This window comes from Anolis carolinensis, chromosome 1 (genome assembly GCF_035594765.1).
Source record: "Anolis carolinensis isolate JA03-04 chromosome 1, rAnoCar3.1.pri, whole genome shotgun sequence".
In the NCBI taxonomy this organism is placed as follows: domain Eukaryota; kingdom Metazoa; phylum Chordata; class Lepidosauria; order Squamata; family Dactyloidae; genus Anolis; species Anolis carolinensis.
In genome coordinates this window covers 236,562,147-236,577,938 of record NC_085841.1, presented here as the reverse complement: position 1 = coordinate 236,577,938, position 15,792 = coordinate 236,562,147, and the positions used below count along the sequence as shown (strand labels likewise).

At 42.2% G+C, this 15,792-nt stretch overlaps 1 protein-coding gene across 2 annotated transcripts in view; it reads left to right on the top strand.

Annotated features, from left to right (window-relative positions):
• The window catches only part of p2rx3 (purinergic receptor P2X 3), a 54,976-nt gene that overhangs the window by 35,398 nt on the left and 3,786 nt on the right, over positions 1-15,792 (top strand). For both annotated transcript variants that reach the window (XM_062967173.1, XM_003215016.4), the window contains exons 3-11: positions 3,262-3,333; positions 4,327-4,393; positions 5,695-5,788; positions 7,124-7,201; positions 8,602-8,743; positions 9,267-9,403; positions 10,883-10,976; positions 14,013-14,078; positions 15,122-15,199. In XM_062967173.1, the coding sequence (XP_062823243.1) occupies positions 3,262-3,333; positions 4,327-4,393; positions 5,695-5,788; positions 7,124-7,201; positions 8,602-8,743; positions 9,267-9,403; positions 10,883-10,976; positions 14,013-14,078; positions 15,122-15,199 (828 nt within the window). The remainder of the gene's footprint in view (positions 1-3,261; positions 3,334-4,326; positions 4,394-5,694; positions 5,789-7,123; positions 7,202-8,601; positions 8,744-9,266; positions 9,404-10,882; positions 10,977-14,012; positions 14,079-15,121; positions 15,200-15,792) is intronic.

The following is a 15,792-nucleotide window of genomic DNA, read 5'->3' as shown; positions in this document are numbered from 1 at the left end:
GGGCACCCTCACAAGTCTTGTTCTCTGGGGAATTCCTTCTACGGCTCTACTTGCAACTGAGCCGAAATTGTCTAACATACACTGTAATGGGGTGGTGGATTTGAACCCACTGCCTCCCATCCTGCCTAATAGAGGGGACTGCCTTGGCCTGGGCACCCGGACACTCAACGGTATGCGTCAGGAATCACAAGACAGAACCCCTTTATACCTCCCTGGGAACCTTTGTGTGTCCCTCCCGGCGCCGGTGTATGTGTTCCCTAGTGTCTTACTTGACCACTATACTTGCCAGATTTCTGTAGACGTCGGACCAACCTTCGCCCCTGGACTTTTCCCTGGATCCTTTTCCTCCTGGCTGGTTTCTATGGAACCTCGCTGGTGTTGCAGCTCCCACCGTCGGCCGGCGTTGGCATCAGAGGCAAGTACCGCAGCCGGTCTTGCAATATTCAGGGGCCCCTTCTCGTCTCACGGTAGTTGCCTCCGGCCCCCACCGCCGAGTTGGGACCGTCCCGCCAACGGGATCCATCTCCGACCTCCTGGCCCGTCTTATTGTGGAATCACGTCGGGGTCACCAAAAATGTAGCGGAAGCCAGACTTCCCCTCTTCTCGGCTTCTCGTGTGTCTGTGCGGACGCAGTGGAAGTAGGAGACAGACAACTGGAGTTTTTTCCAAAGAAAGCAGTTTACTAAAATTCATGCAGCTGCAGAGGTTCATCCCACGCACAACTAGGTGCTGAAAAGGGAGAACCCCGCCGACAGGGTCAAGTGTCTATTTATACAATTCAATGGATTCGGTTTACGACCGCCCACATATCAAACCATTGGTGCATATTTGTGGTGCAGTATTACATTTCATTATTACTTTCGTTTCTCTCAAAACACATGATTTCGGGGAAATCATGTGATAACCCATTGGCTGTGTACCTGGCCTGCTCGTACCTCCTTATATGGCCATTTCCTCCTACCCCTTCACTCCTGCCTTAATAAGGCATTTACTGCAGGCATTTAATTTAAATGTAAATGCCAGTTTAATATAAACGAAATACTTTAGTTGTTTGCCATTCTAATGTGAATGCAATGGAATGAGATTTGGTAGCTTACCAACAATTAAGTAAATGCAGTAATTCCTATCTATTAATTTCCCCGTCTCTGGAAATGATACTGTACAAGCAATCTGGTTGACATTAAGGAGCTGGTATTTGGAAATGAGAGAACACGAATACAGTGTATGTAGGCTGGATTTATGAAATCAACAGAAAGAAAGCAGCATAGTTGGTTCCTGTGCTTTTAACAACTCAGTCAACAGAAATCAGAAAGCAAGCCTATTCCCATTATGGACATAAGCATTATCTCGGCCTTATTTCTGCATGCCACTCTCTTGATAAAGGCATTTTATCATTATCCCTAGTTCATGTTATGTTCATGGTGCCAAACCAAAATGGCACCAGCAAATACACAAGAGAGGGGAAACAGCAGGTTTGATAAACACAAGGTTCTTCAGAACTATGCAAAACATTTTAGGGAGGAAAGTATCTTTGAAGCGAAGAAGAACCCCACAAAACAAAAAAACAAAAAAAACCCAATCTGAACAATCAGATCCACAAAAGTTTAACTCACAAATATGGAAGGCCAACTATATTCTGAACAGTAGCCCTCCATGCTGCAACACTGAGTTACAGTCTTGTCTTTTTAAACGTTAGGAAACAAACTCCTACAAAAGTGACAGTATGATACATAATAGTCTTGGAAGTTATGAGTAACTTTCTTCAATGTACAAAGAAGGAACAGGTGGTGAAGCAACACATCCAGGAATGGGGGAAGAGTCAAAGTATTTCCAAACCGAAAACAGAAATCAGTTTTTATTTCAATTTTGTTTTTTCCCAGCCTTGAGTTACATGCTGGGAATATGAACATGTAGAGAATATTGTGTAAGCTTGTCCATCTTTCCAGATTTTTAATTTCTAAACATAAGATCTGGGCTTATTACAAAGTTGCTCCTTATTCTAGCAGCCTTTAAAAGAAATTATATACATCATGACCCCAAAATCTTTAGGAGCAATAGCCCCAGTTTCACTTATCAAGACCCCAAAAAGTTATCTCTAGACTTGTTTAGGTCTTCCAGCACAATTCTATAGTATGCTTCTGCCAGAGACTGACCATAGAGTACTGCTGGCATACCTAAAATCGGTTAGAGATGTATTCTCTCTGGGCATTTTCTAGGTCCTCCAGTGCATTTCTATGGGAACTTTCCCCTGGAGGGGTCATTTCCAATAGAGTTCACTATTATCCACACTTTTGCATTTCCACAAAAGGTCCAGGAGTATATCCCATGTTGTCATACTTTGCTTTGTTTTTATCCACCCTTCCTATAAGCAGTTCAGCATAGGATAGATGCTTGTTTTTCACTTCTTCATTATATTTTCCCAATGACAAACCTATGGGATATATGAAGTTGGAAGAATATGACTGTCTGAATATCACTGACCAAATTCATCAGAGCAGAAATATCTACAATTATCACAGACAAAGCAGCTAATTTAGATTGTCCATGGTACTATGAAAACCCCATCTTAAGTCTGAAATTACTGGCAGGCACATAACAAAGTTTGCCTCTTTCCATGCAACCACTGAATCAGTTCATTTGTTACTCCTTATTAAGAAAAATGCACGGAGACAGTAAGAGGTAAGTTAGGTCTAGCTCAAAGTAACTGGTTAGGTTACTTTGTCTGTCATGTCTGTCTCCTCTGATTTTGGAACAAAGGCAAGATATCTTCTTAGAGGCGCATGAAACGATGACATCAGCAATCTAAGGGGTGCATCTGCACTGTAAAGTTAATGCAGTTTAACAGTGGGACTCAATGCTATGGAATCCTAGAAGTTGTAGATTGGTGAGGTACCAGCAATTTTTGGCACCAAAGACTAAAGACATGAAATTCCCACAGTCCTATTGCATTGAGCCATGGCAGTTATAGTAGTGTCAAGCTGAATTAATTCTACAGCATAGATGCACCCTTAGTTAGAAAGAAGATAAGGATGTGAAAAGCCAGTGGAGCAACCATGGAGTTTAACTGCCTACTCATGCATGCACAGGTATCTCCAATGTGAGTTGCACCTTCCTCACCTGCAACAGTACTTTGAACGCCTCACTCTGTCATTAATTTTGTGGATTTCTTTGTCCCTGTGCCCTTGAATTCAACAACATGACATCTCTTTTCCTTCTCCATCATTCCACACCCCGCCCCCAATCTTTCACTCTTCTCTTTAGGGAACATCAGTCTTTGTTATCATCACCAAACTCATTGTGACAGAAAACCAGGTACAAGGCTTCTGCCCAGAGGTGAGTAAGGGAAGCAAGGAGGAGGCAAGGGAGCTGAACGGCAGATGTGTTTTCTCCTGGCTCATCCAGATTCTCACGGCTGAGTTGCTTTTCGCACTGAAAGCAGCATGCAGCATGGGAGAGGAACACATCCTAGTTATTTTTTATAAGGTTATAAAGGAAGTATTTGGATAAGATTGGAATCAGAACCTGGTAAAATTCCATTTTTAACTACTACTCTCTGAATTCCCTAGCCATCATAGCCCTGCCACCTGGAATATTCTGGGAACTGTCCAAAATACCCTAAGCTTCCCAGGCTGTGAGTTTAGAAAGCTGCTGTATAATGAATCAGATGATTGTCCCATCTGGCTTGTGCTGTAAGAAAATACAGCAGCTCTCCAGGGTCTTAACCTAGGGTTCTTCCTGGCCCTTACCTGGAATGGCTGAAACTGAACCTGAAGCCTTTTGCATACAAAGCATGTTGTCTGTCACTGAGCTTCATAGAATCATAGAGTTGGAAGAGACCTCCAGTCCAATCCCCTGCCAAGAAGCAAGAAAATTGAATTCAAAGCACCCCCGACAGATGGTCATCCAGCCTCTGTTTAAAAGCCTCCAAAGAAGAAGCCTCTACCACCTCTTCAGTGAAATTATTGGTGGGAGGTAGGGTTGGCAAATCACAGGGCCTGGCCCTAAGCCCTCGGGTTTTTGTGAGTCATCTCCAGGCAGAAGACAAGGTGCAAATTCTCCACTTTTAGGCCATTTAATTCCAGGACAGGAGGAAGGGGGTGGAGAAAACCCTAATAGAAGATAAGGAGGTTCCATTTGTGGATTTCATTAATGGATTTCCATCCTTTGCCATCTAATGTGTTGGATTCATTGCAAATGAGACACTACGGTGGGCTTTCTGGAATCCAAGCATCTCAAAAGAGCAGCAAGAGAACACGATGAATGGAAACAAAAATATGAATACCAGAGGTTTATAGTCTCGGCACACCTCTGCTCTTTGTATTTCAGAATCAATCCCAATACAAATGTAAATCGAACAACGATTGCAAGAGGCCTGTCCCCACCACAGGAGGAGGTAAGCCCATTATGATACCTGAGAAAAAGAAGTGAAGTACTAGTTAAAATGCTGAAGTAGCATTTTAAAAAGGAATGGTTTTCCTTAAACTAGATGTATGGGATGCCCCTAGTTTTTAAAGCTAGATGGTGTTTTGGGAAGCACAGCTCACCTTGAAACAATTCCAAGGACTCTGCTTTGTTTTGAAAATACATCGCTGTAGGTAAAGGTAAAGGTTTTCTCCTGACATTAAGCCTAGTCGTGTCAAACTCTGGGGTTGGTGCTCATCTACATTTCTAGGCCGAAGAGCCAGCGTTGTCCTTAGAAACCTCCAAGGTCATGTGGCCGGCATGACTGCATGGAGCACCGTTACCTTCCTGCCAGAGCAGTACCTATTGATCTATTCACATTTGCATGTTTTCAAACTGCTAGATTGTCAGAAATTGGGGCTAACAATGGGAGCTCAGTCCCAGCTTCTGCCAACCTAGCAGTTTGAAAACATATAAACATGAGTAGATCAATAGGTACCACTCCAGCGGGAAGGTAACGGCACTCCATGAAGTCATGCCGGCCACATGACTTTGGAGGTATCTATGGACAACGCCGGCTCTTCAGCTTAGAAATGGAGACGAGCACCCACCCCCAGAGTCAGACGCAACTAGACTTCATATCAGGAGAAAACCTTTACCTTTACCTACCTAAGTGTGTGTATGTGATTAATTTAAAAGTTTTACGTCTCCAACTTTACCTATACATTTTGCCTAGCTTTCTATAAGATGTTTAACTTTCAGCTTCAGTACATCATCTATAAAATCAGGAAAATCTCAACTGTTCTCATGGGATTCTTCTGAGAAAGAAAGCCCATCAAGATTTTGAAGTACTCCCTACATTATAAGGTCACTATACATTAACAGTTTCAATAGTGAACTTTTTTGGATATACACATTCAAACAGAGCTAACCCAAAACAAGATGTTCTTCATCACAAACTTGACAATGAGCTCCTATGTCTTGGTCTAAATGTAAGATGGGAAAATATTTGCAAGGAAGATCTCTAGAGATCACTTAATGAGCTACAAAATGAGATGCAGCTGATTTTGCTGTTTAAGATGCATTCCTCAGTAGGTTTTGATAGAAGAGGTGACTTTATGTTGTATTTTGACTTTTAGAGCCGAATGCTGATATTACTGCCAACTAGAGTGGAGCCATTGAATCAATGAAACTTATATAAAGATTGACTTAGCAAGTCACGATTTATCAGGTCTATTCTAGTTGGGACTATCAAGGATGTTTAAGCCATGCTGTTACCCTTTCCATCTGCAGGGATCCTGACAGGTCGATGTGTTAATTTCAATGCCACTTTCCGGACCTGTGAAATCCAGGGCTGGTGCCCAGCAGAGGTGGACAATGTTGCTGTGTAAGTGGTTATCTAGAATAGCCCATGATTGTCTCATTACTCGCCAATGGATTCAGTGGGTCTACTCTACTTAGGACAAAACCATAGAAGTCTGTCTTCCCTGTGACAGCCATATTTAAACAGGGGGTTAAAAAAGTCCTGTGTTGGAGTAAAAAAAGGGTTCATAGATGTGTATTTTAACAGCTTACATGTTTTAGATTTATTTCATTTTACTTATTTAATTTATTATGCTATTATCTTGGTATGGAAGAATTAGGACATAGCATCCTGACGAAGTTAAATCTTGAAGGAATCAAAATTAGAGCTTTGCAAAGTTCCTATTTTGAACCACGAGTTCTGGAAAACTCTTGCCAGCATGGCCCATTTGGGAGCACAATTTAGCCTGAAAGCATTTCAGTGAATGTAACCTACTTCAATGTGCTGCAGTGAGGATGAGAAGAAACATATGGGGACAGCCCCCCACCCCAAAAGGTGCAGGCTCCCCCATGGTTTAGAGTTTACTTTTATGTTCCCTTTGTCCAGGGTTCAAATTCACATTAAGCCACTTGTCATTTATTTGTGTCTGTCGTGAACACACATGCTTGATTCAGTCATAATATTTGTGTGTTACTCGTTTTCCATTTTTCTACAGAAAACTATGGCTATTTCAAACATTGACACCCCAAAGCATTCTGTTTTTAGCATTTTCTTTTTTAAACTGTACTTCACAGTTTCAATTTCAAGTGCCTTCGACCAGAAAGGACATCGTGTATTTTACATGATACGTTTACATTACAGAAGTAAACAAATTCCATAGTTCTTTGGGACTGAGTTGTCACAATTCAAGTGGGATCAAACTGATATAACAGCATTGTGCAGATGCAACTCAAACTAAAATATACAGTAGAGTCTCACTTATCCAACACTCGCTTATGCAACGTTCTGGATTATCCAACGCATTTTTGTAGTAATGTTTTCAATACATTGTGATGTTTTGGGGCTAAATTCGTAAATACAGTAATTACAACATAGCATTACTGCGTATTGAACTACTTTTTCTGTCAAATTTGTTGTTAAACATGATGTTTTGGTGCTTAATTTGTAAAATCATAACCTAATTTGATGTTTAATAGGCTTTTTCTTAATCTCTCCTTACTATCCAACATATTCGCTTATCCAACGTCCTGCTGGCCCATTTATGTTGGGATAAGTGAGACTCTACTGTATTTCCTCAAGACAGATAGAGAACAGTTCTTTGGAAGAATCTTTACCTTCCTCCTTGTCTTTCCCTCTCTCCTGTTGTTTGCATTCCCTTCTGTTCCATAAGGTTGACTTTACTCATGTTTCTTTTTACAGGCCAGTCATGCTAGAGGCAGAAAACTTCACCCTCTTTATTAAGAATAGCATACGCTTTCCACTGTTCAACTTTGAAAAGTGAGTAAAGAGGCTTCATCTCATAAACCTGAACTCCAAACTTTCAACCAGAGTTTTGATTCCCAATAAATCAGACATGGGCAAACTAAGGCCTGGGGGGCAGATGCGGCCCCCTGGGTGCTTACCTCAGGCCCTCCTCATTTTCCCTGTCCTCTTGGCAGAAGGACACAGTGGCCCACCATGTTTTATGGCAAAAAGATCAGGGAAGAAGGCACGTAGCAGCTGAGAGCCCTCTGGAGCACTCTCAGCAACCACCTGTCTTTCCCTCCTCCCAGCATAATACCAAGAGGTCAGCCCGAGGATTGGGAGAGGAGGATTGGTGCAGTCGCCGTATGTCCCACCTTCCTCCCAACATAAGGATGGGGTGAGCAGCCCCGTCCTTATGCTAGGAGGACAACCTGAGGATGACCGAGGCCCTGTCCTACCCCTCCTGGCCCTATCCTCTCCCACCCAGTGTGTGCCTGGCCCCCTCCCTCCTGGTCAGGTCCACAATGTGGCTCCAATGCAAAAAAGTTTGCCCATGCCCAAAATAAATATCAGGTGGAGTTGGGTTGGAGTTTACCTTCTAGCTTTTTCCTTTGAATAGCAGGAGGTCACATGAAAGCACCGGCACAGAGTCAGTACTGCCATAGTCCTAAGTTATAAAACCAGTATACCTCATAGAAGGATATATGGTTGACTTAGTTGTGAATGCCTGCTTAGTATGTGAAAAACCTCACTCCAACTCAAGAGCAGATCAAGAGCTTGGATTCAGCTTTTTGTACTCAAATGCCCAGCAAACATTTATGTAAAGATAGTTCATATTAGTAGTCTATCCCAGTAAGCAGGAGCCCCAGTGGCAAAGTGTGTTAAAGCACTGAGCTGCTGAACTTGCAGACCGAAAGGTCCCAGGTTCAAATCCTGGGAGTGGAGTGAGCGCCCGCTGTTGCTCCAGCTTCTGCCAACCTAGCAGTTTGAAAACATGCCAATGTGAGTAGATCAATAGGTACCGCTCCAGCGGGAAGGTAACGGCGCTCCATGCAGTCATGCCAGCCACATGACCTTGGAGGTGTCTACGGACAACGCCGGCTCTTCGGCCTAGAAATGGAGATGAGCACCAACCCCCAAAGTCAGATATGACTGGACTTAACGTCAGGGGAAACCTTTACCTTTACCTTTACCCAGTAAGCTTGCCCTGCCACTTAGCAATTGCCTCAAAACTCCTTAGGCCAGACTTCACCATGTTATGATAGCTATGATTTTGATGCCATCTCTGGTTGGTTCTAGATTAAGGAACAGGTTGGAAATCTGATTCTGAGCCTCATTGTGCCCAGTTTAGGATTGTTTCACTTCTGCCTTCCCCGCTCTCCTTTGCTGACCAGCAGTTTTCATTTTATACGACTTTTTCCTCTCCTTGCCAGAGGAAATCTCCTTCCTAACCTCACAACTGAAGACATCCAGAAATGCCGTTTTCACCCAGAAAAGCAGCCATTCTGCCCAATCTTGCGCCTTGGGGACATCGTGAAATTTGCGGACCAAAATTTTTCATCATTGGCTATGACGGTGAGAATATGTGCTGCCAAGATGTGACGTTGTAATGGATGCCATTGGAAAAAAGTTGCCCAAGCAACTTAATTTTTAAAATGTGAGACTTTGGGGGCTTTTGGAGGGGGGGGGTCCTTGGGACCTAGGATTCCCAGAGTCCACAGTTTTCTCATCTTTGTTCCAGAAGCTGTTGAATAGCAAATTTTACAGTTCTTTACCAATGGATATGCTGATGGGAGCTGCAATCCACACTTTGCTGCAGATTAATTACTACTCAGTTGCAGGAAACCATGACCTTGTGTAGGGATCCCCACTCCAAATGTAAATGTGAATTAGAAAAATAGCAATGGGAAGAGTCTACCTCTCTATTGCTTTTTAGTGTTCCAGACTTCAGAAGAATACAGGAGTGTTCACTGGAAAATTGGTCCATGTTAGATATAAATCTGTGTCTTTAGAATTGACATTGTCTTCCCTGCCTTTGCTGGGCAATTCCAGATCTGTATGAATATTTTTCTCCTAAAGTCTTGTCTTTTCTGCCCAGGGTGGAATAATTGGGATCAAGATTGGATGGGTTTGTGACCTGGACCATTCTGAGGAGCACTGCATCCCCCGCTATTCCTTTAATCGACTTGACAGTGTCTCTGAAAAGAGCAAAGTGTCTAGAGGATACAATTTCAGGCAAGTTGAAAGCTGCAGTCCTGAATCAAAGCAACCCCAGAAATGCCTCCTTCCACTGCAATCTTTTATGAACTAAGATTCCTCCCTACAGACTCCCAGCTTCACTCTGACTTGCAGGCATTCTGTCCCTTGTCCTCACCTGCCCACCCACATGTCTTTCATCTGGATTCCTGAGACGCAGAGTTTATTTTACAGAAGTTACACACACAAGTCTACAGATGCAAAGAATATTGGTAGATTTCTTCATCCTGTCAACATTTTTGTGAAAATATTGTTCACCCCTCTGCAGGAGTGAAAAGATTAGCAGGTGTTTTCATGCATAGCAAAAAGTTGTTTGCATACACAGAGAGATAGTTCTGAGTGCGCAAAACATGTTCTGCACAAAAACAATTATTAGAAGATCTGCAAAAATACAAGACATTTCATCAAGTAGAAAAAATACTTTGAAAAGTTTTTGAATGTAGAAATGACAAATAAAATAAGCAAATACTTAGATTCATCCTTAAGAGGGATCTAAAAGTATTCAAATTAATGTGTGTTCATACTTCCATCTAGTTAGAGATAGGGGATGATTTGATGCTAAATTAATACATGCTTTACATGCAGAAAGTCCCTACTTCATAGAATCATAGAATAGTAGAATTGAAAGAGACCGCATGGGCCATCTAGTCCAACCCCCTGCCATGCAGGAAAAGCACAAAGTACCGCTAACAGATAACCATCCAGCCTCTGTTTAAAATTCACCAAGGTAGGAGCTTCCACCACACTCCGAGGCAGAGAGTTCCACTGTTGAACAGCTCTTACATCCAGTCCAGTAAGTTCTTCCAAATGTTCAAGTAGAATCTCCTTTCCTGTAATTTGAACCCATTGCTCCAAATGCTAGTCTCCAGGGCAGCAGGAAACAAGCTTGATCCACCCTCCTTATATAACAGGAAATACTCTTTGGCTTGAAACTTCATAGTATCTGCCATGCAGAGCAGACTATACCGGGCCTGACAGACAAGTAATCTGACTGATTTGAATGTATTTTTGGATCCTTTACTTTACTCATTTTTCATAGCATACCAGCAGCTTCTTCACTATATGCTATTTCATACAACCTTCCAGATGTTTTTAGACCAAAGCTGCTATCAACTCTAGTCATCATATTCTCTTGTGAGGAATGCTGAGAGTTGCAATCCATGTTTTTGGAGATTAATTATATTCACTGCACAATTTATATCACTTCAGGTACTCAGATGGTCCTTCTGTGGCCAGGCTTCCAGCTGAAAAGTCAGGAGACACTCACTTTGTTACAGCCACAGAACCAGTTGCGTCTCCTTTTGTATCACTTTGGGATTGCTTGACTTCCCAAAGCATATGCTGCTGTAAAGCCTCGTCATTGCCTTTCCGTTACATGAGGAATGTGTCCAGACATGGTGCTGGAATAAACAGATCATGTACATTTGTGAATCATGTACACTTTTCTCTTACTCACAGGTATGCCAAGTACTACAAGCGAGAGAATGGCACAGAGTTCCGCACACTGATGAAGGCATATGGCATTCGCTTTGATGTTCTGGTCTATGGCAATGTGAGTGAACCTGTACAAATCCAAATCAATGTGTGGAGAGAGGGCTGTTGAGAGAAGCCATGCTCCCAGGGCTAATCTTAAACAGGACTAGGGCAGCAGTAGCCTTTGAGATATTATAGCTCCCATTAATCCAAGCCAGCATAGCCAATTGTGACGATCTAGGAAGGTACAAAGTGTGTGAAAATCTGGATGACCATGGTTGCCTATTGCTGATATAAAACTCTTGGTTGGATCTGGTTACAAAAAGGCAATGGATTTTGCAAACCCTATGTAGGGTCACCAAACCTCAAGTGAACAGAGATTTGTGAGGGAAGAGTAGGAAGCCCTTTGGTGGTTTTGCCCATTTTCATATGCCCTCATTGGCTAAGCCGAAGAGCTGGTGTTGTCCAAGGTCATGTGGTCAGCATGACCGCATGGAATGCCATTACCTTCTCGCCGGAGTGGTACCCATTAATCTACTCACATTTACATGTTTTCGAACTGCTAGTTTGGCAGAAGCTGGGGCTAACAGCGGGAGCTCACCCTGATCCCCAGATTCGAACTTCCGACCTTTTGGTCAGCAAGTTCAGCAGCTAAGCAGTTTAATCCGCTGAGCCACCGAGGGCTCCATCTTGTGAGTAAGATGGAATATTAATTAATTAACCAATTAATTAATAGATCAGAATTGCATTGGGAGCAGTGTACATATGCCTAACAGGCATCTCCACTGTGAATCTTTGCACTTTAAATCCTTTGGGGAGGGCCTAGGGAGAAGCAGAATTTCTACAGAGGACTTTCAGTGTTGTGATGTAAACAAAAGATTATGGGCTTGACCCAGATTAAGGCACTTTACACTGGATCCTACTCAGATCATCAGGACATGTGTATCAGGCTTCCAGCTTGACTGATTTCAATGGTAAATATGTGTATTCCACCTCCTCCCCCCAGAACCACATGCTTGTATTACAAGAAAGGTTGCCCTCCCATTCCTGTGACTTCAGAAAAGATGGGAGCTTCTCTTTTTGATGGAAGGTTTTCAGACAGAGCAGAAAGTGCTCCAATGTTGACAAATAAGCCACAGGAGTCTGATTTGCAACATGCCCTCAGTCTAGACTGGGGCCCCACATTCCTGTTGGAACTCATCCCTGCACAGCCATTGTTTGCTTCCAAAGGCATCATTTGCCATAAATACTATTTTCGGGGGACGGGGGGAGTTACTTTTTACTTTGCAGCACCTTCGTTATATTACAAATGTAACGCAACGATGGATCAGTTCATTCTCTGCTGTGTCAATTTTACTATTTCTGTTACAGCTGGGGCTGTTTGAATTAATTTTCAATGAGAAGAAGCTACAGTAACCTTTTAAACCAACTAATTAATGCACACGCACGCGCGTGTGTGTGTGTGTTTCTAGCTAGCCCTGATGGTGTTTCTGCATACTGTATATTTTTTGCAGAAAGACAGCACAAGTCCTAGGTCGAAATCCAGGCTATACACTGTGTCAGGAACTGTAGCTTCTTTTTCCCAAATTAAAAAAAAAATGGTCAGGTTAAATATACTTTTAAAAATATGCACGTATTGTCATGGATACTTTGTCTCAGAATCCTTCTGTTCAGTTTATATTGCTGAGAATTTTTATTTCATGTAAGACATTTGGGACTTCATCCCATGGGATAAGTATAGCGTTTGGAATAGTTGGTTTTCCTATCCCCATTGCACCTTCTCCTTTTCTCCGATTTCTTTAGGAATACCCATTTGAGTTGCCATCACATGGTAGAGATTTGTCATCCCCCCATTGTCCCTCCAGGATTTTGATTATTTGTTTTTTCAACAACAACAACAAAAAAACCATCACCCCAGACTGTAGGACATGGTTTTACATTAACACTGATCTTTCCTCAAGCCTCTGCATTGGCAATTGTAGGAATGGTTTAAAACGGGGGAAATTGGCATTTCGGCTCCTCCCACACATGGAGTCATAGTTTTATTTACAAACAGGCAACAGGGATTAACATCACATGTGGAAATTGACCATTCTGCCTGTCTCTACACGGGAAATTTAAAAACAAGTTGATTGCTAACACCTTAGAAATCTTTTGGGAAACCATCACTTTATAAATGGCAACCCCACGGTTGAAGCTTGCATCATCTGAAAGGCACCACCATTTCTTAAATGTGTAGAAATACTGATTTTATTGCATGGGATGAAGTCCTTGGACAGACCTTAGAAAATACTACTTTGGAGGAATCACAGAATTACACTGCTGGGTATGTTTGGAAAAGGTATAATTTTTCTATACTGAGGTGCCTCTAAATAATACAGGATAAAAATAAAAAATAACTGTTTTTGGCTGGTGATAATAGCAAAAACAAACATTACAATATGTCAGTTATTCCGTGATCCATTTAAGGGTGTAAATTTGGTGGATTCCCAATTGCCACATAGCTTCTATTCTCTCCTAGGGCAAGCATTACAATTTGGATAACCCCTGAATTAGTCCATCTAAGACAGTGGTTCCCAACCTTTGGTTCTCCAGGTGTTTTGGACTTCAACTCCCACAATTCCCAACAGCTGGTAAGAAGGTTGGGACTTCTGGGAGCTGAAGTCCAAAATAACTGGAGGCCCAAAGGTTGGGAACCACTGATCTAAGAGAAGATGTAAGGGCTTCTACTCCCTCATCTAGGGCATGGGGAATGGGGATGTAGAACCACAATGTTATTCTTCTGAGGAATAATGGATTCTGACAATTAAATAGACACTGCTTAGAGTAAAAATGTGAGATTTCCCTGTAATTGTGCCATTGGTAATTGCAGCCATTCATGAGAAGCTGTAAGATACTAGAGAACAAGTTTCATTTCCAGAGTCTGTGAAAGATGGCCATCTGAATGTTGGGAGTTGTAGCCCAGCTGTTCCTAGCTTGGCCCATTTTACAACAGGAAGACAGAGAACCCCTTTGTTGCCATTGTTGCTTTTCCTCTCATATCTAGGACAGACTATGATTATTTGGAGGACCACCCTCTATTTAAATAGGCTAACTCTGCCTTGTATTCTCTCAGGCTGGGAAGTTCAACATCATCCCGACACTCATCAATACTGTGGCAGCCTTCACATCTGTTGGGGTGGTAAGTCACTTGGTTCCCCTGAATGTTTTGTCACCTCTCCTCCTTGTACTGTTCATTCCAAACAAGTGCCATCTTTGTGTAGCAGGGAGGAACTTTCATTAAAAAAAATCCCTTTAAAAGGGCTTGCGAGACTACACATGACCATTGGGCCATATTTCTTCCCGCAGTCTCATATTGGGATGACCAGAATCAAACTCCTTTATCAAAAGAGTCACCTTGGAAGAAAAGCAGGATAATTAATGACTGAGTTAATTAATTATGAAAAGAGTGCAGTTGAAAAATAAAGAACTGTATGAAGGAAGAGCACGGCAGGACCTTGACATTGTCCATGAACACTGAGCACTTTATCCTCTCTGTAGGAGTATCATCATCAACACCAATACCAACAGCACCCTGCTCCTCCTCCTCCTTTTCTTTACAGAATGCATCATTTCTTTTTCTTTTTCTGCAATGTGTAAGTAGATCCCCTATGGCACAACCCATCGGAACAAGAACTTCTTAGAACAGGGGTAGGCAAATGATGGTCCCCAAGGCTCTTTTGGCAGCCTTCAATCCCCTCAAAAGTCCTGGACTACCTTTTTCTGTCCCTACATCACGAGTGAATTGCATTTTCTATTCCTCTAAGAATTATAGTTTACATTTTAAATATATTGTAGCATGCCTTGTGCTATTTGATATAAAAACTATTTTAGTCATTTCTGGAAGTAGGGTGTTTAGGGTTTTGATGCATCTTTGACAGTTAATGAAAACTCTGGCTGGTCCCAAGGGCAGAAGACCACTTGCATTGCAGTTGTCCACTCTACCCTAAAATATATCTATTGGAAAGCAGAGCTTTGTGAAACGAGATGCTTGATTTTGGACAGCTCCATCAAATGAAGGATAAAGGTCTCGGTTTGGACAGGAAACTTTTTTGTTTACTCCAAAAATATTGACTTGTATACCATCAGCTTTGCTCTTTCATCTCAATCATTCTTCCTGTTGTTTTCTCCAAAGAGCATCTCACCTGTTTTTTTTTGTTTGTGGGCTTGTTTTTTTGCCTGTAGGGGACAGTTCTCTGTGACATCATTCTCCTCAACTTCTTGAAGGGAGCAGATCAATATAAGGCAAAGAAGTTTGAAGAGGTGAGTTGATGAAGTTTCACAGAAGGAAGTACATGTGTGACATGATATGTTCTGGTAGTTTTCATCCTTTTCAGGAGCCAGGCACATCTTTTGTACAAACCTACATTCTTGGGAGAGGTCGGATTACATTTCTTTAAAATGTTGCTGTATAAACCTCACTCACATGAGAGACAGACTGAAATCAAGTAGTGGATCCTGGTTCACAACAGAATACTAAAATGTAGTCTGTGCTTATTGTGGAAAGACTATCTACTCTTCTCTTTCTCATTCCCCAAGTTTCTGTGACTTCCCCTATGACAGTCAGAGTGCCTTTTTTGCTGACCATTAATATTTCCCCTTAAGCCTTCCTAGCTATCTTGAATTTTTCCTAATTTCATCCAACTGCTTCTCCTCTGTTTCTCATTTCTCTATGGTCTGATATTGTTGGAATCAGATCTGACCGGTCCAAATTAATTCAATCCGTTTCATGGCTGTGTAAGAATCTAGAGATTCTTGAGACCCTCCAGGGAGGCCCTTCTCTCATTTCCGCCTCCGTCTCAGGTGCGGTTGGTGTGGACGAGGGAGAGGGCCTTCTCGGTGGTGGCTCCTCGGCT